The sequence below is a fragment of the Phaseolus vulgaris genome, chromosome 7 (genome assembly GCF_051622355.1).
Source record: "Phaseolus vulgaris cultivar YP4 chromosome 7, ASM5162235v1, whole genome shotgun sequence".
Classification (NCBI taxonomy): domain Eukaryota; kingdom Viridiplantae; phylum Streptophyta; class Magnoliopsida; order Fabales; family Fabaceae; genus Phaseolus; species Phaseolus vulgaris.
The window spans coordinates 34030336-34054452 of record NC_143504.1 but is presented as its reverse complement, the minus strand read 5'-3'; the positions used below and the strand labels follow the sequence as shown (position 1 = coordinate 34054452).

The window sequence follows — 24117 nt, the reverse complement described above, 5'->3', positions numbered from 1 at the left end:
GCTCGTACTGTATGTCGAATTCTGACAGTTCCACTGCCCAGCGTACCATTCTTCCTGCCACATCGGGCTTCTGCAGCACCTTCTGTATAGGGAGGTTGGTCATTACCACCACCGTAAAACTGTGGAAGTAATGACGGAGCCTCCTAGCCGAGAACACTACCGCCAGCGCCGCCTTCTCCAGTGCTTGGTACCTTGTCTCAGCTCCCTGTAAGGCCTTGCTTACAAAGTAGATGGGTTTCTGGCTCTGGTCCTGCTCTTGGACCAACACAGAACTGATGGCCCTATCTGTTACAGTAAAATACAACCGGAGGGGCACGCCCGTTACCGGTTTGCAGAGAACTGGAGGCGTCGCCAGGTAATCCTTCAGCTTAACGAAAGCCGCTTCGCATTCCTCAGTCCATGCAAAGCGACTGTTTCTCTTGAGGCACTGGAAGTACGGGTGCCCCTTTTCTCCTCCGGCGGAAACAAACCTCGAGAGCGCCGCCATTCGCCCTGTTAACTGTTGAACCTCCTTTACCGACGTCGGACTCCGCATGGCGATAATAGCCGCACATTTGTCGGGGTTCGCCTCTATCCCCCTCTCGGTGAGCAGAAAACCCAAGAATTTACCGGCCTCTACCCCGAAAACACACTTCTCGGGGTTCAACTTGAGGCGGTATTTGGATATTGTGTTGAACAACTCCTCCAAGTCTGCCATGTGCTGCACCCTGTTCTGCGACGCCACCACCATGTCGTCTACATAAGCGTATACGTTTCTCCCAAGCATTGGCGCCAGGACCTTGTCCATTAACCTTTGGTACGTGGCGCCAGCATTTTTGAGCCCGAAGGGCATCACCTTATAGCAATAACTGCATGTTTCAGTCATGAACGCAGTCTTGCTCTCGTCTCTGGGGTGCATCTTGATTTGGTTATACCCTGAGAAGGCGTCCAGGAAGCTTAACACCTTGCTGCCAGACGCGCTGTCCACTAGGGCGTCGATGCTGGGCAACGGATAGGAATCCTTTGGGCACGCCTTGTTCAGGTCCGTGAAGTCAACGCACATTCTCCACTTTCCGCTCGCCTTTTTCACCAAGACGACGTTGGCGAGCCACTCGGGGTACTGAATCTCCCTAATGTGGCCAGCACTCAGCAGCTTCTGCGTTTCATCTTTCACCACCTGTTGTCGCTCCTCATTGAACTTCCTCCTTCTCTGACGCACGGGGCGGACCGTGGCGTCCATGCTGAGGTGGTGACACAGGAAATCGGGGTCGATGCCCGGCATATCCGAGGCGGACCATGCGAAGGCGTCCAGGTGGCGCGAAATCACTCCTGCCACCCCTTCCTGTTCTTCTGGACTTAGCGAGCTTCCTAACTTGAAAGCTTTGCCGCCAATCTCCCTTTCTAGGGTGTTAGCTGCAGGTTGCTCCCTATTATCATCTTCGGCGGGCGCCGCTTCTTCTACGGGTGCCGCTTCTTCGGGGGGCACCGCCTCTTCCACGGGCGCCTCCTCCATTGGCACATCTGCTTCGGGCATCGCCCTTTCTGCTATGGCCTCTTCAAGCGTCAGCCCAGCAGGCGTCGCCTCAATCATCATTGCGTCCGCGCTCGGCGGACGTTCGTACACCATGAAAACGCCTCTCTTCGTCTTCAGGCTGTTTACGTAGCATTTCCTCGCCTCCTCCTGGTCTGATCTGATGACTATCACCCGGCCACTAAGGTCTGGTAGCTTCATCTTCATGTGACGGGTGGAGGACACTGCGCTTAACCGGTTTAACGCCGGCCTGCCCAGCAAAATATTGTAGGCAGAATTAGCGTTCACGACGAGGTACCGGATACTCTCGGTGCGGGAGGCCTCTCCGTCTGTGAACGTAGTCCTCAACTCCAGGTACCCCCGGACCTCTACCTGGTTATCCCCGAACCCATACAAACATCCCGTATAGGGACTCAGCAGATCGGGGGACAACCGTAATTTGTTGAAGGTCGACAGAAACATGACGTCTGCCGAACTTCCTTGATCAACAAGCACTCTGTGAACCTTCCTTCCGGCCGTGACAACAGAGATGACAACGGGATCGTTGTCGTGGGGTACCACATCTCGGAGGTCTCGTCGTGTGAACACGATATCTGACTCCCATGGCTCCCCTGAGAGCCTGTCTTCGACTGAATTTACCCCCCTCGTGTATTTCTTCCGCTGGGAGGCGGTGGCCCCTCCGCCAGAGAAACCTCCAGCAATGGTATGGACCTCGCCAAGCACTGGCATCTCGTGCGCTGGCTCATCTGCCGGCGACGGCAAGGTGCGATCGTTGGGGAATCTGCGACATAATCTTTCAAAAACCCAGTCCTTACCAGCTCATCTAGCTGGTAGCCCAACGACAGGCAATTGTCAATTTGGTGCCCGAAAGCCTCGTGGAATTCGCACCAAGACTCTTTACAAGGCCCTAACACCTTGTCGGTCTTCGCCGGTCGCCTCAGCCTCTCAGCTATGTTGGGCACGGCAATCAAATCCTTCAACTCAACCACGAAGTTGTACCTCGCCGGTCTTGCTCTTTCTCTGGCGGGGCGTTCGCCTCCTGCTGAGCCCCGAGGCTGGGGCTTTCTGGCCTCGTAGGGGCGTCTCGCCTCTGACTTCTTTCTCCCCGTCGTGGTCTCATTGACTCTGACGGGTTGAACTCGCGTTGGTCCCCTCGGGCGTGGGGGTACGGCGCTGGTGCGCTTCACACATACCTCCCCTTCCGAAGCAATGTGCTCTACCGCCCTACGCCGTAATTCAGCAAAGGTCCTAGGGCGATTGCGGATAATAGATTCTCCAATGGGGCCGGGGCATACGCCTTTCACAAATGCGTACACAATCATAGGCTCCTCTGTTGTACCAACCTTCACAACCTGGGCCCCGAAGCGATTGATATACTCCTTCAGGGTCTCCCCCTGATATTGCTTCACATCAAACAGGTCGTAGGAGACCGGCGGCGGGGCTTTGTTGGCTAAGTATTGTTCTCTGAATAATCGCGACAACTGGCGGAAAGATGTGATATGGCCCTCGGGGAGGCTAATGAACCAGTCCATAGCCATCCCGGTCAGGGTGCTCAAGAAGAGCTTGCACTTGGCAGCATCAGAACCACCTATCAGGACCATCTGTGTGTGAAATGCGGCAAGGTGCGTCTCTGGGTCCTCCATCCCAGTGAAGATTACCTTGGGTCCCGCGAACGTGTTCGGGATCGCTGCATCTAGGATCTCCTGCGAGAAAGGAGTGGAAAACTCCCTTGGTGGGGAATGGTTCTCCGTCTCGTCCTGCCCAGGCCGCCTTCGATCGTTTCTCAGGCCCTGGCGCAACTCCTCATTCACACGGTGGAGCTCTTCGTTGCGCTCATGCGAGGCGTCAAGGTCTGCCTGCATGCGCTCCTGCTCCATCTTCGAATCCGCCATGTCCTGCTGCAGCCCCCTCATTATTTCCAGGACTTGCTGCATGGATAGGTCTGCTGGGGCTACGCGCGCTGCTCTTCGTCTGGTGGGGGCCATTGTCACTCCAACCTCCTTCAACGTTACTGTAACTTGGTAAAATTTCCTCGAACTTGTGATGGGACTGATGTTTTATATCGGCCCCACGGTGGGCGCCAAATGTTCCGTCCGGTTGACCGGGACGTCTTCGTGCACGACCTCAACAGTCAACTGGGGACTCCTTCCCGCCGGTTGCCCGTGGATTCCTGCAAAAAAGAGGACAAAGAGGCGCCCTAGCGGCCGTGTGCACTCCGACGCTCAAGTCAGCCAGCAAGAAACACCAAAAACTGTCCACCCACGTCTCTAAGCGCCGCGTATGGCACTCTGGGGGTGGTAAAAGAAACCGTGTATATGTGTGTGTTGTCCCCTTCAGGCAAAAATCTTCTCCGGTCAGTTGTACGTAACCTTAAAGCACGGGCAAGCAACCAAAGAGTTTCTCGTAAATTTGCCAAAGGTTCCAACCCTTTTTCCGACATTCTCTGCGCTATTTAAACTGCCCCAGCATTTAAAGCGCCTTAAAGCGCTTTTAAACTCGAACGTAACGCACTCATTAAAGCGCTTAATTACGAAACGTAGCGCATTTAAGACGTTGAAACGCTTGGGAGCCATAATAGTACCTAAATGCTGAAAAGGGAAACTGTATTGAATATCTTTAATTACCTGGCACCTGACTAGAGGGTGTTTCTATTCCGGCATTGCTGTCATACACGTGGAGGGCCTCACGACGTCATGACCCCATCTGGGGGCGTTTCTGCCCATCTGGGGACGTTTCTACGTGTGGGTCCTCCTGCTTGGGAGTGCTACTGCGCTAGGGGTGGCTTTTTGGGTGCCAACTCATGCCCCCAAGTATCTAGCCACTTACTCTGAGAGCGTATCTGCCTTCCTCTCACACCCTGCACCCGGTTATCCTGGGCGTGACCTTCCTCTTGGGTCGTATCTGTCCCGAAGGCGTCTCTGGGGCGGCAGGGGTACTTCGCGAGTCAGGCTGCCCTTCACTGGTACTATCACTATGGCCTTGAAGCCACCTTTTCCTTCTCTTTATCACTTTCCCGAGATATCGGGACCTGAGGCTTTCCCACGACGTCGCTCCCTCCATGGTCTTTCCTACCCATGGGTATCGGGGAACCACACCGTGATTGCCTTGCTTTTACACTGTTGGATCTGGCGACGCCCTCACCTGGGCGACGCCTTCACCAAGGCGATGCCCTCACCTAGGCGACGCCTTCACCTAGGCGACGCCTTGCCTTAGCGACGCCTTGTCCTGCCTTGGCGACGCTTCCTCTTGGCGTCTCTACACCTGGGCGACACCTTGAGTTGACTTTGACCTTCCAGTCGTTGACTTTGACCTTGACTTAGTCAACGCCCTGATACGGGACGGTACAGCTTGATTGGGTTTTAACCCACAAAACAAAAAGGATAGATTTTCAAAATCTTTTTCGAAAATGCCAGAAAAACAATCGATTGGACCATCGAAACAACTGATTATTACATGCTTCTATTGCATGAAAAGAGGCCATTCTGTGAGGTTCTGTAAAATCAGAAAATATGTTGTTCCTAAGGGCACTAAAGATTCAATTGATGAATGTAAACCAAATGGACCCACATTCATAAGGGGACCAAATCTTTGTGCTTGAAAATCTTCTTTGTAGGAAATCTTGGAGGAGAGCAAGCAACAATGGTACTTGGACAGTGGATGTTCCAAGCACATGACAGGGGACAAATCAAAGTTCCTAAGCATCTCCTTTAAGTAAGAAGGGCATGTCACCTATGGGGACAACAACAAAGGAAGGATTCTTGGCAAAGGATCCATAGGAGACAAAGACATCTTGGTCATCCATGATGTGCTCTATGTAGATGGTCTAAAGCACAATCTGTTGAGCATTAGCCAACTATGTAACAAGGGATATCAAGTGATGTTCAAGTCAAACACATGTGAAATCTGTCTACCCAACACCAAAGAGGTAATGTTGGTAGGTAAGAGAGTCAATAATGTGTATCTTCTAGATATCTCTTCACCATGTTCAATTGGATATCTTCTATCCAAGAAATATGAATCTTGGCTTTGGCATAGAAGAATTGCTCATATTCACATGAATCACTTGAACAAGTTAATTTCAAGGGATCTTGTGATTAGGCTACCAAAGCTCAAGTTTGAGAGGGATCACATTTGTGAAGCGTGCCAAAAAGGGAAACAAGTGAAAAGTTCTTTTAAAATAAAAAATGTTGTTTCTTCTTTAAAACCCCTTGAACTTCTTCACATGGATCTCTTTGGACCCTCAAGAACTGAGTCTTGGTGGAAATTATTATGCTCTTGATATTGTTGATGACTTTTCTAGGTTCACTTGGACTCTTTTCTTGGAATCAAAGAGTGATGCGTTTTCTGCATTCAAGAAGCTAGCAAGAAGGTTGCAAAATACAAAGAACTGCAACATAGGCTCTATTAGAAGTGATCATGTAGGAGAATTCCAAAATGAGAAGTTTAGCAAGTTCTGTGAAAAGATGGGGATTCTGCACAATTTCTCTGCACCAAGAACTCCACAACAGAATGGTCTGGTAGAGAGGAAGAACAGGTCTCTTGAAGAGCTAGCAAGGACAATGCTTAGTGAATCATCTCTTCCTAAGTACTTTTGGGCGGATGTAGTGAGCACTTCTTGTTATGTGATGAATAGAGTGCTTATTAGGCCCATTTTGAAGAAGACTCCATATGAACTCTTCAATGGAAGGAAGCCTAACATCAACCATCTCAGAGTTTTTGGCTGTAGTTGTTTCATTCTCAACAATGGAAAGGAAAACTTGGGGAAGTTTGATGAGAAAGCGGATCTTGGCATCTTTATAGGGTATTCTCTCACAAGTTATGCATATAGAATCTACAATAAGAGGTTGATGACTGTAGAAGAATCAGTTCATGTTGTCTTTGATGAGGTAGATCACAAAAACATCCAAATCCCGAAGACTAGAGCTGAAGAGGATGAACGGAGCATCAGTTTGGAGAAGCTAGAAATCTGTGCATAAAAACAACCAGTTGATTCGTAGAAACAACCGATTGAAATTCTACAACAGAGTGAGATGCCCAAAGAGTGGAGGATTCCTAGAGATCTGTCAGTGGAAAACATCATAGGGCAGATAAAGGAAGGTGTCTCCACACATAGCTCCATCTCAAACTTCTGCAGGCACACATCTTTTGTCTCTCAAATTGAACCTAAGTCAATTCATGAGGCTCTCAAGGATGAAAAGTGGGTTGAAGCTATGCATGAAGAGTTAAATCAGTTTGCAAGGAATGAGGTATGGTTTCTTGTCCCTAGAACATATGAAATGAATATTATAGATTCGAAGTGGGTTTTCAGGAACAAGTTGGATGAAGATGGTGTGATCACAAGGAACAAAGCAAGGCTAGTTGCCAAAGGCTACAGTCAAGAGGAGGGCATAGACTATGGTGAAACCTTTGCCCCTATTGCAAGGTTGGAGGCTGAGGCTGCATCTCGCTTTTGCTTGTATGAGTGGTTTAAAAATCTTCCAAATGGATGTCAAGAGTGCCTTCTTGAATGGCTACATCAATGAGGAAGTGTATGTAGATTAACCACCGGGCTTTGAAGATTATAAACATCCCAACCATGTCTTCAAGTTGAAGAAAGCTTTGTATGGACTGAAGCAAGCTCCAAGGCAGTGGTATGAGAGGCTTAGTAACTTTCTGCTATCTCATGTTTATAAAAGGGGAATGGTAGACAAGACTCTCTTCATCAAAAAGTCAAATTCAGAAATAATTCTTGTGCAAATCTATGTTGATGACATCATCTTTGGTGCTACACAAGATAGGTTGTGTGAAGAATTTGTGGCTGCAATGAAAGGTGAGTTTGAAATGTCTATGATGGGAGAACTGTCTTTCTTTCTTGGATTACAGGTTAAGTAAACAAAGGATGGGATCTTTGTATGTCAATCAAAGTATTGCAAGGAGATTCTCAAGAAATTTGAAATGGAGAGTTGCAAAGAAGCAAGCACTCCAATGCCATCAAGCTGCTACATGGATGTTGATACTGCTGGAAAGAGTGCAGATCAAACCAAATACAGAGGATTGATTGGCTATTTGCTTTATCTAACAGCTAGTAGGCCGGACATCATGTTTGTGGTGTGTCTATGTGTTAGATATCAAGCAAATCCTAAAGAGTCACACTTCAAAGCTGCAAAAAGAATTCTGAAATATCTCAAAGGAACATCATATGTTGGGTTATGGTATCCTTCTCACTCTCCAATGCATTTAATTGGTTATTCAGATTCTGACTTTGCAGGTTGCAAGCTAGATAGAAAAAGCATAAGTGGCACTTGCCACCTTCTTGGCTCAAGCCTAATCTCATGGCATAGCAAGAAGCAAGCTTGTGTTGCTCTCTCTACTGCTGAGGCTGAGTATATTGTTGTTGGAAGCTGTTGTGCACAGATTTTGTGGCTCAAACAACAACTAACAGACTTTGGATTACATATCAACAAAGTTCCTTTGATGTGTGATAACACAAGTGCCATCAATCTTACTAAAAATCAGATTCAGCACTCAAGGACCAAACATATTGAGATAAGGCATCATTTCATTAGGGATCATGTAAACAATGGGAACTGTGAAGTGAAGTTTGTGGAGACCAAACTGCAGTTAGCTGACATCTTCAAGAAACCACTACCAAAAGAGAGCTTTTTCTTCCTAAGAAATGAGTTAGGTATCCTTGATCTTAATAATCTCTCTTAAATCTGTTTTATTACTGTTAAAGTCTATTTGTGAAGACAAATAGGGGGAGAATAATTTGGTCTTGTGTATCCTTATCTGAAACTGTTTAATACTGATTAAAATCTCTGATATAAAACTATTTTCTGTTGCTGCTAATAGAAACAACCGATTGTTTATCAGGTTTTATACTTTCAATGTGTGAAAATCCAACCTGCTGCTGTAAGAAGCATTGGATGGTATATATGTTTTTCTTTTGTAGGTACTGCTTTAGATTCAATCAGATCAAACACAAGCACCAGGGATATGTCTTCATCAAATAGGAGGAGATTGTTGAACCAAGTGGTGTTCAAGCTTTGAAGAATCCAAAACCCTTTAAAGGATGTTGAAGGTTGTGCTTGTTGTTGCTGAGCTGTCTTAGAAAGGATCTGGGGTAGATTGAGTTATGTAATCCACTCTTGATTGAATCCAAAGCATAGGCATTCTCAATCTTTTAAAAGAAAAGTGTTTTTCAAACTAAGTGAAAAACAACCGATTGTTTTGTCGAAACAACCGATTGTTTTATACTTAGGTGTTTTTAGAAAAGGTTGAAAACTGTTTTTCAAATGGTTGAGCTGTCAAAACCAAAACAACCGATTGATTCGTGGAAACAACCGATTGTTTGTTTTGGTACCATAACAGAAAAATGGTTTGTGCTTTGACTAAGCATTAAATGATTTTCTGACTGTTTACGCTCCAGTTATTAATGTTTTGACCAATCTTTAAATGCAATGAATAGTTTGTTAAGATTTGATAACAAACAATATCTTTGAATATATTCAGAAAAACAGATTTGAGTTTTAAGACTTACACAAGTTTTGAGATTTTCAAAGAGTTGAGATTGCTTAGAGATTGAGATTGATCAAAGAGTGTGAGATAGGATTTTCTCTTGTATTGATTTCAGATTTGCTTTTGTAACAAGTGTAATCCTTGTATTTGTTGAACAAGAACCTTTGTTTGCTGAGAAGTGTTGTGTGTTCTTGAGGGGATCAAGATCAGCATTCTTAGTGTTGGTGTGTTGGCCAAAAGAAGTGTGTGTCTTGAAGGGATCAAGGTCACTTTCTTGGTTGTTTTGTAAGTGATCTAGGTTTGAGTACTTAGTAGTGTTCCTCAGCGGTTTCTGAGAAGACTGGATGTAGCTCTGGGTTTAGAGTGAACCAGTATAACTCTCTGTGTGCATTTTCTCTATCCCTTAACTCTTTAAATTCAGTTTTGATATTTGTAAACTGGTATAAACAACCGATTGTTTTGTTGGTGTTGTGCTTTTAGCTTTGTGTTTTGAAAAATTGATTTCTTAATCAAGATATTCTCGAAGTAATTTCATTCAAGGCTAAAAAGTTTTCGAAATCCCTCTTTAAACCATTCACCCTCCCCCCCCCCCCCTCTAGTTTAAAGCCATACATTCTAACAGTTGTTACATTCTTTTATTGCATGAAGAAAGACCATTCTGTTAGATTCTGCAAAATAAATAAATTTTCTGTTCCCAGAGGCTTTATGAAATGGATTCCCAAAGGTTGTGAGGTTTCATATGATAAAAGTAAACCAAAAGGACCCACATTTGTAAGGGGACCAAACCTTGTTGCTTGAATTCATGTTTATGCTGGGAATATAGAGAAACATGAGGCACTGAGTCATCTGATCAGGTTCTTGGAAGGAAAATATCAACATTGAAGTTGAATCAATGTTATGTATCAGTCCAAGGTACTCAATATTCAAAAGAGACTTCTTGACCAAAAGGCATATGACTCATTGAAGGAACATCATAAAGGATAATACCTTCTTTATCTCTATCTTTAATTCCTTTTAAAATTCTTTTTCATGCTTAATAAGTCTGGTTAAATGCTTAATTTCATCTACACTGAATTCTATCTGTAAATTCTTAAAATTCAAAATTTGTTTTGCTGCTGCAGAAAAACAACCGATTGTTTCGATTGTTTCCTCTCTGACAGCACTGTGAAAGAATGGATTTAATTCTTTTTTTTGAATTTTGTCTGTTGCAGATCTCAATTATGAAAGAATCCTTAGTCAATAAAGCAGTGTTGAAAGTTGATCACGTTCTGGAGGAAGTTACAACATGTCATAAAGGAATATATTCCAAAATCTTGAAAATTTAAGAGCCTTTATGACTAGTCAAAGATCACATTTGATGACCATGTGATTTTCTGCTTTTTCTTATGTTTTATGTGCAGGTCTTGGTCAAGTCTTTTCTCTCTGAAAAACTGAAACCCACTCACATCATTGAATGCAGTTTGGTTCTGTGTTTCTTTAAATTCTATTGCAGTTGTTCTCTCTCACAAGAACAATCAATTGAGTCATCTCTTGCAACATCTCTTGCTCTCCTTGTGTGAGTCTTCTTTGCCCTTTTTTTCTGCTATCATGGAATCAACTCCTCCTACATCAAAGAGGGTCAAAACCAGAGTTGTAAGGTCTGGAGGGAGATTAGAGGGCTGGTTTTCTGGAGACAATGAGCTCATTGAAAGGTATTGGTTTGAAACTAGCACAAAGGTGATTAACAACCCCAAAGTTGTTTCCTTTGATTGTTGAAAAGCCAAAAGCTAGATAATGTGAGGAAGTTGCTCAAAGATCAATCTCTAAGAAGGTTCTTGGAGATGAAGAGGAACATATACCCTGATTTGATCCGGGTATTCTACACCAATCTCAAGTTTGAGGGAAACAACCTTGTTTCTCATGTGAAGGGAGTTGACATGGAGATCACTTATGATGTGTGGACTGTTGTTGTTGATCTAAAATATGCTAGACTAAGAATCAACAAGGGAAATCTTGGAGTAGTGGAGGATTTTAACAAAGTCCAATACTACAAGAGTTGCTTGAAGAATCAAAATGCCCAAGTGAGAACTTGTTCGGTTGGAGGCTTAAAGCTAGATGAAAGGGTGCTTGCTCTTATTGTAACTTGGATTCTTACTCCAAGGGGGAGCAACCATTCTGTCCTAACAGAAGAAGACCTTGTATGCATCTACTGCATCATGAAGAAGATCAAAATCAATTGGATCCACATCATCAAAGAACACATGCAAAAAGCCATGAGGTTAAGTGATTATCACTATCCCTATGTTGTTTTAATCTCTAAATTCTTGCTCTATTTTGAAGTGAATCTTGAGGATGAGACATTTGAGCTGATTAAGTCAACACAAGAGATGAACAATGGCTCTCTTAGCAAGATGTGATTCACCAAAATAAATTGGAAATGGGTGAGTAAAGAAGGAGATCATGGTGCTTCATCAAGTGCTGCAGCTGCTGATTTTGATGAAAAAGATCAAGCTGCTGACATGGATTTTCACCATGAGGAACAACCTGAGATCAATCTAGGTGTTGGAACCAGTGCAGGAAATCAAGAAGATGAAATGCCATCCATGTCTTCTTTTGAAAGATACATGGTAAATAGGCTTGATGGTTTTGCTGAGAACCAAATAAATCTTCATGATTTGTGTGTAAGCAACTTCCAGAGTATAGACAACAGGTTCAACAACATGGATACACGGTTTATGACCTTGGATGAACAGATAGAAGTTGTTCAGAATCAGATTTTTGAACTCCAGTATGGCAACGATGATTAAAGTAAAAGCAACCGGTTGAATTCACAAAACAACCGATTGTTTTTGGTCTTGTATCAGTTTAAGTCCTTCTGTTTTTTCAATTCTGTAAAATCTGGAACAATTATGTTTTCATCTCTCTTTTTTTGTCTATTTGTGAAGACAAATAGGGGGAGATTTTATGTTGTGTTGTCTTTCATTATCTTTTATATTTTTGCAAACTCTATTTTGTGTATGAGTGTTTAAGTAAGCCTTATTTTTGCTGGTTTTAATGCTGCTGATATACTGTTTCTGTTTTTGCTCTAACCCTCTATCAGAGATATTGTGCTTTGCTTAAACTTTGTCTTGCATGAATTGCTTCAGATTCAATCAAATCCAACACAAGCAACCAGGGATTAGTCTTCATCAAATAGGGGGAGATTGTTGAATCAAGTGTGTTCAAGCTTTGAAGAATCCAAACCCTTTGAAGTTTGATGGAAGGTTGGTTGTGCTTGCTGTTGCATAGGTGTTTTAGAATAGGATTTGGGGTAGATTTTTTGTGTAAATCCACTCTTGATTGAATCCAAAGCTTAAGCATTCTTAAACCTTTTAATTGAAAGTGTTTTTCAAACTAAGTGAAAAACAACCTATTGTTTTGTCAAAACAACCGATTGTTTTATACTTAGGTGTTTTTAGAAAGGTTGAAAACTGTTTTTGATGGTTGACTTGTTGTCAAACCAAAACAACCGATTGATTAGAGTATTCAACTGATTGTTTGTTTTGGGACCATAACAGAAAACTGTTTTGTGCTTTGACTAAGCATTAAATGATTTTATAACTGATTACGCTCCAGTTTTAAATGCTTTGACCAGTCTTTGAAAGCAATAAATAGTTTGTTATGTTTGTAACAAACAAGAACAGAGATTTAATAAAAGAAAAATAGATTTGAGTTTTTCACTGATTTTTGCTTTTCAAGAGTTGAAGTTTGCTTTGTGATTGCTTGGATCAAGAGAGTGTGGAATAGGATTTTCATCTTGTATTGATTTTAGACCTTTCTATAACAAGTGTAATCCTTTTGTACTTTGAAGAAACTCTGTGTGTGAAGCTAAGAAGTGTTGTGTGTTCTTGAGGTTGTCAAGATTAGCATTCTTAGTGGTGTTTGTGCTGAGCCAAATGAAGTGTGTGTCTTGAGGGGATCAAGGTCACTTCTTTGGTGATGTTGTAAGTAATCTAGGGTTGATTGCTTAGTGGATTCCCCAGTGGTTTCTCAGAAGACTGGATGTAGCTCTTGGTTTAAGAGTGAACCAGTATAAACATGTGTGTTCAATTTCTCTATCCCTTGAACTCTTTAATTTCAATTTATATTGTAAACTGGTATAAACAACCGATTGTTTCTGCAAAACAACCGATTATTTTTCTGGTGGTGTGCTAAATTGCTTTGTGTTTTTGGCAAACTGAATTCTGAATCAAGTTTTCTAGAAGTAATTTCATTCTAGACTTAAAAGTTTGCGAAAACTCTTTTTAAACCATTCACCCCCTCCCCTCTAGTTTAAAGTCATACATTCTGACATGATTGACTAGATTTACTATTGAATTCATTAGAAAACTACTTGAGGTCATCTAACCTTATTATACTATTATATCTTTAGTGTTAAACCGGTCTAATAATGGGTAGACGATTTATACTGAAATCATTTTAATTTGACTAATAAACAACAATTATTAATATTTTTCTCATTTTAGATAAAAAAAAAATCAAAACTAACTATTATAATAAAATAACAAATGGAGTACTTATTTGTCTCTCACACCCAATTTAAGCTGAAAACAATTTTAAATCTACATCTTTCAATTTTCCTACATCCTTCTAACACCTAATAGAAAAAATAATATTTTTAATTTCTTATTGATTCATTTCAAATTATTTATATTTTAAAATAAAAATTTAATTTTATTAGTATAGAATGGTGTAGTGTAGAAAATTAGGTGTTTGTGTATCTGAGTAAATATGATACACAAACAAAGTTATTCCTCGTAGATCATGGTAAAACCTGACTTCACTGCATAAAAAGAAAATTTTAGTTGTGTATTGTAAATAAAAACATATTATTTTCAAATAAAAATTCATGAAAATTTAGTTTATCAATTTCTTTAATAAATTAGCTATTAGTAAATTTTATATTAATTATACAGTGAAAGTCGGTACACAAGAGTATTTATTATTAACCAATATATACACAGAGGACCAATTTACTCTAATTTTTTCTTTCTTTGAACTATTTATTTTTAATCTAAGAACTACGTATATATAAGTAGTATTTCAATAAAATGAAAAGTAAAGAGTGTATATATGAGTTACATACGAAACAACATCACGCATTGCATTGGCACTATTGATCCCACTGAATATGAAGTTCATACATATAACTAAGTTTAATTTGTTTTCAACTTAGATTTAATAGCACAAAGAAAAACTAATTGTAGTCATTGATGAACCCAATAATAGACATTAACATATCTTTGTTGAAAGGGAAATTGAAGTTATTGTGCAGAGGCATAGAGCCTTTATTTTTAAGAACAATTGCATGCAGAAGGAGCAGGTTGAGCTTGTAGTCTTAAAAGTGCTTCCCTAACAAAACAAAACTTTATCTGACAAACGATCCCTCTAAAACACATCACAGCCGCCACTTGTTATTAGTTTTTCTTGGATGGTGGAAAGTGACCATAGGGTGGGGGACTGCAACCCGGTGGGTAAGGAAGTTCGAACACTGGTGGCGGTTTCTCATAAGGGGGTAGAAATAGTGGTGGGGGCTTCTCATATGGAGGTTGAAACACTGGTGGTGGCTTCTCATAAGGGGGTTGGTACACTGGTGGTGGCTTCACGATAGGAGGTTGATACACCGGTGGTGGCTTCACGAGAGGAGGTTCATATACGGGTGGTGGCTTGACATGAGGAGGTTGATACACTGGTGGTGGCTTCTTATAAGGCGGTTGATACACTGGTGGTGTCTTCTCGTGAGGAGGTTGATATACCGGTGGTGGCTTCACGAGAGGAGGTTGATATACCGGTGGTGGCTTCACGAGAGGAGGTTGATACACTGGTGGTGGCTTCACGAGAGGAGGTTCATACACTGGTGGTGTTTTCTCGTGAGGAGGTTGATATACTGGTGGTGGCTTCACGAGAGGAGGTTGATACACTGGTGGTGGCTTCACGTGAGGCGGTTGATATACTGGTGGTGGCTTCACGTGAGGAGGGTGATATACTGGTGGTGGTTCTACGAGAGGAGGTTGACAGAATGGTGGTGGCTTCTTGTGAGGAGGTTGATACACTGGTGGTGGCTTCTCGTGGGGAGGCTGATACTCTGGTGGTGGCTTCTGGTGAGGAGGTTGATACAGTGGTGGTGGCTTCTCGTGTGGAGGTTGATACTCTGGAGGTGGCTTCTGGTGAGGAGGTTGATACACTGGTGGTGGCTTTTCGTGGGGAGGTTGATATTCTGGTGGTGGCTTCTCGTGTGGTGGTTTGTCATGAGGAGGTTTGTATAGTGGTGGTGGCTTTTCATGAGGGGGTTTGTTATGAGGAGGTTCGTACACTGGTGGAGGTTTCTCATGCGGTGGTTGATACTTTGGTGGTGGTTTCTCATAAGGAGGTTGAAAGACTGGTGGTGGGTTCTCATATGGAGGGTGGAAGAGTGGAGGAGGGATGAATGGGGGTTTATATAATGGCGGTGGTATTTCAGTTGGTGGAGGTTCATAGATGGGTGGTATCTCTATTGGGGGAGGCTCATAAATGGGTATGTTGAAATTAGCCACCACTGGAGTAGTGACAAACACCACTCCAAGAAGGAGCAACGTGAGTGAGTGTAAAGAAGTCATGTGAGACAGCTTGTGGCGAAGAAACTCCTAACTACGAAAAAGCATTTATAGGGAGAGATATCACAAAATTTTCTGTCAAAATCATCTATATTTTCTTATTTTATTATTAACTGTATACAAAATAATATTTAAATCCCAATAAAAAGTCAAAAGTGTGGCAGGTATAATTTGTGGTTTTTATTTAAAAGAATACTTTTGACACCTGGAAATGTAAAACCATTCTCTTAATAGTCCATTGTAATAATATAATAATATATATTAGTATTTTAAATGAAAATATAAAATAAATATAATTAAAATATTAATTTATTAAATTATTAAGTAGGTGTAATTAATTGGAATATCAAAATATCAGCAATTTCTTTCTATATTGAGTACCCCTGAGTGGATTTTCTACCCATTAAAGTTCAATGGAGTCTCCTGAGAACTATGTGTTCTGACAGTAGGATTAATTATTGTGCAATAATTACAGATCTGAGTAAAACATAGGATAAAATTAAAAAAATAGTAGTTATATCACTTGTTTCTAATTAGTACACTGCAGAGGATCAAATTAATAAAAGAGTCCAAGTTATATATTTTTTTTCTTCTAATTAATCAATTACTTGCTTGTCTTTAATTATTAAATTATTTTATTTTGATAACTGTTATAATTTGATAGTATGGTTCTATTATTTATTTTTCATTTTCAAATTTTAATGTATATATATATAATTTATTTGTTAGTTTTTCAGAATGAATAAAATTGATCTCTTGGTATTTTGTATGGTGAAAATAAAAAATGAAGAAAGGATGGAGGGAGGTTGGGATGATTGGTGGAGTAAAAGGTGTCACGAGAAGCTGATGAAATAATGACCACCCGTATTCACTCCAATCATACACCACAACCTGCTCTTTCTCATAAGGTTATATAATAAAACAAAAATTACTCCAATCATAATAAAATTACTTTTATCCAAATGGAAACATATAATATTCTCCGTCAAAAATGGAAACATTTTGCTACTACCTCCGTGAAAAAAATAAAAATAAAACGTAATATCAATAATGTTTGTTCATAAAACTGTGTTTAAAAATATCAGTTAGATTTGATTATTTTTAAATTAAGCGATAGCACCATCACAAAACTATCTAATGTTACGTTCCTATTAGTGAAAAATTATTAATTATTAAAAAAAATCAAAAAAATACGTACAAAATGTTTTTTATACTCTTTTTGATAACATTTATAATATTATTATATAAAAAATTACGTATTTTTATCGAAAAATTAACACCCAATTTTACTCAATAATAAAAATATTAACATATTTTTTTATAAAGAGTATTAGTGAGATGATTTTTTCACGAGTAAAAAATGTCTCATTTGCTAACAAAATATATTTGAACGTAATAACGCGACATTCGGTCTTTGAAATGGCCCGCGGAACAATCTTCCCTTGGCTAAATTAGTTTAAAAAAATAAAAATATTTAAAAGTGTTTAAGTATGTGCATGGAGTAGAAGGTGGGTAGAGGAAATATCCCACTAAAATAGTCATGTTTGACAGAAATAAATTATGCAAAAGGTGTTTTTTTTTAATTTCAAAATAATAGTCTTTTAATATTATAAAATACTAATAAGAATTTTTTAATCACATAAATTTAAGCGAAAATATATATTCAATTTTACTCTTTGATCCTTAATTTATAATATAATAATACTTAAAATATATAACTATTTTAATTGTATTATTTAAATAAATAAATCAAGTCAATCAACTTTAATTATATTATATTAAATATATAAAATAAAATAAAATACTTAAATAAGTTAATGTACCTAACTCAGAAATATGCTATAGTTGAAAAGAGTACGCTGAATTGAGTTTACTCAATTTCCATCATAAGCTGGTACACTTTTACACCCACGCTAGATAAAAAGTTTCTTTGAGCCACATGAACTACGACTTCCACCGCCACATCTTCAATATTTTATTTATCCATCTGTAAATAAATTTATTTATTATTAACATAGTAAAAATATATTACATGAAATTTATTGCTTGATAGTCAAAGATTCAATAAAATATTTTTAAAATTTTAATGACTCATTCTATTAATACTTAATAGATCAAAATAAATTTAAAACAATCATAATTTTTAAAGTTTTTAAAATTATATTTCAAAGTTTTTAAAATTATATTTTAAAATCTTTTTTACAATTTTTTCATTTTTTAAATTTAGTTTAAATTTATTTTTTAATTATTAATTGCATGGTTAGATATCCATCTATCCTAAAACCATATATCAAATAATATATTTTCTTATATTTATTAAATATATTTTTATGGACTAATTGAATATATATATAAAGGAAAATAATGGATAAATTGAATTAACTTTTATTAAATATATTGAATTAGATCTAATTTTGAATTAACTTTTTAATGAATCCAAATAATTTACTCAATTTGTTTATCTGATTTATTATATTCAAAAATAAATTTTAACCTATTATATTTTCTTATCACCCTACATGTAATTGACAAGTATATAAAATCACAAATAATATTTTTATTAGTAAAAATTAGTATGTATTAAAAATTATAATAATTCAATGTAATAATGCATACCAATCAACGTATCAGTGTTTCTTTACATAATAAATCACGAAATCTGCTTGATTTTTTGTCGTCACACAAAAATTAAACAATATAAAGATATGGTATTAAGACGGAACTTTAAATTTAATTTAATATTATAAAATTAGTTTATAAAAATGAGGTTTATTAATTTCATATCAAATGTTATTAACTTAAATCTTCCAAATGTAATATTATGATACTTATATTTAATCTGTCTCAAGCTGTTTCTGCGTTGGCCAAATTTGGATTTGAAAAGGTTTCACTATCTGCCAAATTTGAGCACATTATTTCCAACACATATAACATTTAGGCATCTAAATCATTTCTTAAGAAAAATATTTTAGGGGAAGATTATTGATGTTAACTTCTATAGTGATGCATAACTTGAAAGTTTCTATAAAAAAAAATTATTATTATATTTTTTTTAATAATTTTTTTATTAAGGTTGTGTTTAGATTGAGGAGTGAAAGTATGGGGATTTGGGAGGGTGGATGTGTGAGGATTTAAGAGAAAATATGAAGAAAGTTAATGTGTTTGGAGTAGGGTACGTTAGAATGGATTTGTGAAAAAAGTTTATGAAAATTTGTTGACAATGTGATGATTGTGAGAGTATTTTTATTATTATTATTTTTAAATGTAAAATGATGATTTTAAATTTACTCTTTTCTTTAAAAAAAATAGAATAATCAAATATTAAGTATTTTTTTTTAAAATTTGAATGAATTAAAATTATTAGTAGTATAATCTAATATAGTTTAATAATTAATTTATGAAAAAGTTACGAATCACTTGAAGAACAAATAATTTACCTGTAAAATTTTGAATATATGTAAAAATTGTCAATTGTTATATGGAAATAAATAATTTATAAATTTATAAATTTAAAAATTATAATTAGAAATTTCTTTTATATTAAATGTAAATAATATTATTATATTTATAATAATAATAACTATATGATTTATTTATTATAAATAATAATAATTATATTATTTATTTATTATAAATAGTATATATTTTGTATTAACAAAATCCTGTTATTATTAACTATTATTTCATTTTATTAAAATATTTGATTTAGTTAAATTTATTGTAAGGATAAATTTAAAAATAGTTTCATGTGATATAATTTTTCTTTGTTTCTCTTTATCTTAAGAGGAGAAAATATATTCGTTCATACTTATATTCTCTTATTTTCTTCTCACAAAATTCTCAATCTAAATAATTAATATCCTTCGAAATCTTTAATCTTTGTTTGTGAATTGTAAATTCATAAGTAAACAAATCCTAAAGAAGGAATTAGTTGTTAATTGAGTTAAAAAGTTGATTTTAATGCACATCAAAATTTAGATCCATTATTTTATTTCATACTTTACTCCGTACTCATAAAAACTATAATATATAGCCATATTGAGAGGTATGTATGTTTTGTGGGAGAAAGTGACATGTTAACTAGTCTTTGAAATTAATTGAAGCAAGTATAGGTATAGCTTTTGCTTCTTACCCAAAAGTCAATAAACTGTTCATTTTTTTCAATTACTTATTAGTTTAACAATGAATATGCAAATGGACGAGACTTGGTTACAAATTGAATTTAATCATAAATGGAAAAAAAATAAAGCTATAATATTAAACAAACCCTCGATTTTGTTTATATTTTTTGTCTGTGACAATTTTCCTAATATCTTATATGAGAGACTAATTTCTCTCAACTGTAGTTGTTGACCGACTAGTTACTAAAATACTTAAAAAAATATATTTGAAATTAAATTTCACTAAGTTCCTACAATTAATCATGCAGTACTTTCATTAACAAATCCAATATTGAATCTGAGGTTTAAATGAATATGTTGGCATCTGTAAAATCTAAAAAGGTTTATGTGATCTGTCTTCTTTGCTTTCCTAGCTATTTTCTAGAATATCAGAGGGAAACAGCTAGATCCATTATTGATTTCGTGTTTAGGTTTGGTGAACATGATTAAGACCCTTAGAGATAATTATAGTTCTTACGTCACTGTTTTCAACCAAAATTCCGTGAAGTAGGAAAATCCTCACTGTAAAATAGCATAAAAAATGCCCCTTCTAATAATATATTATTTTTGTGGGGTGTAAAAGAGTAGGTTTCATATAGTTAATTAGTGCAATTATTTTTTTACTTCTAATCATATTTCTTAAAAGGAGTCTGATCATGTATTGACACATGATAAAAAGTGCCTTTGAAAAGGTATTATCAGAGTGTAGTTACATAGTTTGTGTATAAAATTTACAACCAGTTATAGGTCAAAATCAAATCCTTGGTAATTTAATTAATTCATAAATAAATCTAGATGCAGAAACAAAAACAAATTACTTGGTCCAACTTGCTTAGTAGGGAGGCCTGTCACTCAAACCCAATGGGTCAACTCTGATCCATTTAAACTAAAAAGACACTTAATCCAACCAAAACAAGAATGCTTCTTCCTGCACCTCCATCACTTCTTCGGCCACCTCCAAAAATTTTAAAATTTTAAAATTACCCTTCAGTAAAAAGATAAAAATAGAAGTAATGTTTTATAACTTCCGGATTATGTAATCTGAAAGTCAAAAATTACCACTTCCAGATTACGTAATTCAGTACCTATTTAACAACTTACAATACCGAATTACATAATATAGCACTTATGTAAGAAAATAAACTTATCGGATTACGTAATCTGGAAGTAAAAAATTAACACTTCTTAATTACATAATTTGGAACCAATTTTCTTAAATAAGTTCTAGACTATGGGATCCAGTATTGTTAGTTGTTAAATAGATTTTGGATTATATAATCTGGAAGTGGTAATTTTTTACTTTCAGATTACGTAATCCGATAGATTTATTTTCTTACATAAGTTTTGGATTACATAATCCGGTATTTTGAGTTGTTAAATAGGTTCCAGATTACGTAATCTGGAAGTAGTAATTTTTTACTTTCAAATTATGTAATCCGAAAGTTGTACTTTTTGACTTCCAGATTACGTAATCCGTAGTGTAAAACATTGTTTCTATTTTTATCTTTTTACTTAAAGGTAATTTTGAGAATTTTAAAATTTATGGAGGTGGAGAAAGAAGTGATGGAGGTGTAGGAAGAAGTAGTCCCAAAACAAAAATGATTCAACAAGCTCTATCCACAATAGTCTCACAAAACTTCCCCCATGACTAACATAAATATTAATAATAGTTTATATAACTAAATCAAAAGATTTCATTTTAAATTTTTAAGTTCACTTAGTATTTTAAAAATGTATAGTTATAGTTGTATGAAGAAATTTTTGAATTAGGCATCAAAATAAGGACGATCACATCACGGAAAACAAAAAGAGAAGATGCACAATGGACAATCACATTCGATTGATAAGGAATTTGAATCGTCGAAAAGAAGCTCGAGAGATCATCTTACAGAAACACAACTAGAGAAATCTTATTAATAGTTCTACACAAATAAATGAATATTATAAGAATTTATAGTGTTTGCACCGTTCATTAGATGTGTGTTATCATCCAACACTCTAGCTAATATGATTATTACAATGGATGAGTTGTATACTAACAATTCTCACTTAGACACTTTTACTTTAACATACTAACAAATAATTGGACCATTGTATACTATTAAAAATGGTAAATAGTTAGAAATATGTACACTAACAATTCTTATATGGATTCTTAGTCATGCCTAGTCATGCTTTTTCTTCCTATATGATATAATTTACAGCCTCACAGAAAACTGGTGTAACCAACTGTATACTGAGTTAACTAAAATGTTCAACCTTATTAACCAATGCATTATATTTCTAATAAACATAAAGTTTTCAACTTTTACCATTCTTCTTAGGCACATACAACCATCAAGTTTGCATTACTGACATGTGTTAACCCCAGTCCATGTGGTTTTTCAATACCAAATTAACCAAGCTTTGAGCTTACTTAACCAAAACTTATTTAATGATTGGGCACTAAATTTTGGATGTGTAAAACATGGCAATTGCTTTACTGACCTTCCATGGGTCCTTAGCCATAGGGACGACAAAGCAGGGCAGACCAGCCTGTGGTTTTGTTGACAAAAACGCGGAGTGCGCTGCCAATTCCAACTTGCTGACTCGCTTAGGCCTACCTTGCATAACCCGTAGTCTGTGCAGGCCAAATGCGGGACAGGGCGGGTTGGCTCGCATAACCTGCATAACTTAAAAATCTAGAAATTTCTTTTTGTACCCCCATATTCATTTTCGCAACCTCATGTTTCACATTCTAGAATTTTTACTCACATATTATTATGCATGTGTCGTGAGAATAATATTGTGAGACCATTTACCTAATGCATCTAAATAAAAAAAAACTAAATTTATTCAAAATTTCTATTTAAAAAAATATTTTTTATTAAATTTTTAAAAAAATATTTCTTATGCAGGCTGGCCCACGACCTACAGTCCAACTCTTATGCGAGGCGGACTAGTCAAATCAGCCCGCATATTCCATGTGGAACAGGCCAACCCGATCCGCATTTTGCGAGTCAAATGCGGGGCGGGGCAGCTCACATTGTCATCCCTACTTAGCGATGCCTAGTCATGCTCTTATATTGTTCCCATCTAATACAATTTTCAGTATCAAAGGGAACTAGTTTAACTAACATCCCAACTGATTTAACCAACTTCTTCAACCTTGTTAATAAATGTTTTTTTATTAATGGTAAACATGATGTTTTCTACTTTCAGCATTCTTCTTGGGCTCATACAACCATGACCTTTACATTATTTTCATGTGTCAATCCCAACCCAAGTGGCTCTCCAATACTAGTTTAACCAAAACTATTAGTTTACTTAACCAAATGTGACTACATGATTAACACTAAATGTTGAATGAGTAAAACATGAACTGTGTTTCACTAAATTCTACGAGTCCTTATCCTTGCCTAGTTATGTTCTTATATTGTTACCATCTAATACAATTTACATTATCATAAGGAACTGTTTTAACCAAACTCTTTCCTATTTAACCAGTATCTCAACCTTGTTATTAATGTTTTATATTTCTAATAAACATGAAGTTTTTCACCTTAACCATTGTGTTTGGACAAATTTAAATTATGAAATTTAAACCACAGAAACTTCAAGATGTTAACTCAATAATGGCACTGGAATCAATTAAAAACAGTAAGCCAATTGAGAGAAATAAAATTTTCAAAATCGCTGCCAGATTACCGTATTTTTTTCGGCAGAATTGTACACTTTTTTTATTTTATTTATCATTTTTTGTGTACTTCGTATTTTTGAATGATTCTTTTTTCTATTCTTTTCTAACACTTTGAATATCTCAAATCCAGAATTTCAGAATTTTCCAGTAAGTAAATCAATTGCAATAAGGAAAAAAAGTAAGCACTTTTTTCAGAAACAGAGGAATCCTAATAGGAATAAAAAACAGGATTATGAACTAGCAAAGACATAATAGAAAATGATGTATTGGAACTTGTATAAGTCTAGAATACAAGTATGAACTCAATTCTAAAAAGAAAATGGACAAATGATCAATATCAATTCAGAAAATTATAGACACTAAAGCAAGAAACAATCAAAACAAGAAAAGTACTACTAGAAGTAATGACAATTATGGAATAACATGACTAAGACAAAACTTGACATGATTACAAAATTAAAAGACACATCACAAATTTTAACAAGTGAAAGGAAGCTTAAGGTAAACTCTAGGAAGGATAATGCCATTCCAAAAGAGCAACCATACTCATAAGAAGAATGAGTGCCATAAACCTTTTCACAAACACTTGGTATAAAAGAAAAACAGCAAGAAAACTCAATTAATTCCTAAAACAGAAACTTAAATTGCAAGAAAATTAAA

General features: G+C 36.9%; 1 protein-coding gene across 1 annotated transcript; it reads right to left on the bottom strand.

Moving 5' to 3' along the window:
- Window positions 1–14202: 14202 nt before the first annotated feature.
- Window positions 14203–21183, bottom strand: LOC137817165 (uncharacterized). Its single transcript, XM_090304922.1, has one exon. The coding sequence runs from the start codon at window positions 15619–15621 to the stop codon at window positions 14443–14445; it is 1179 nt and encodes a 392-aa protein (XP_090161048.1). The 5' UTR covers window positions 15622–21183; the 3' UTR covers window positions 14203–14442.
- Between the last annotated feature and the right edge of the window lie 2934 nt (window positions 21184–24117).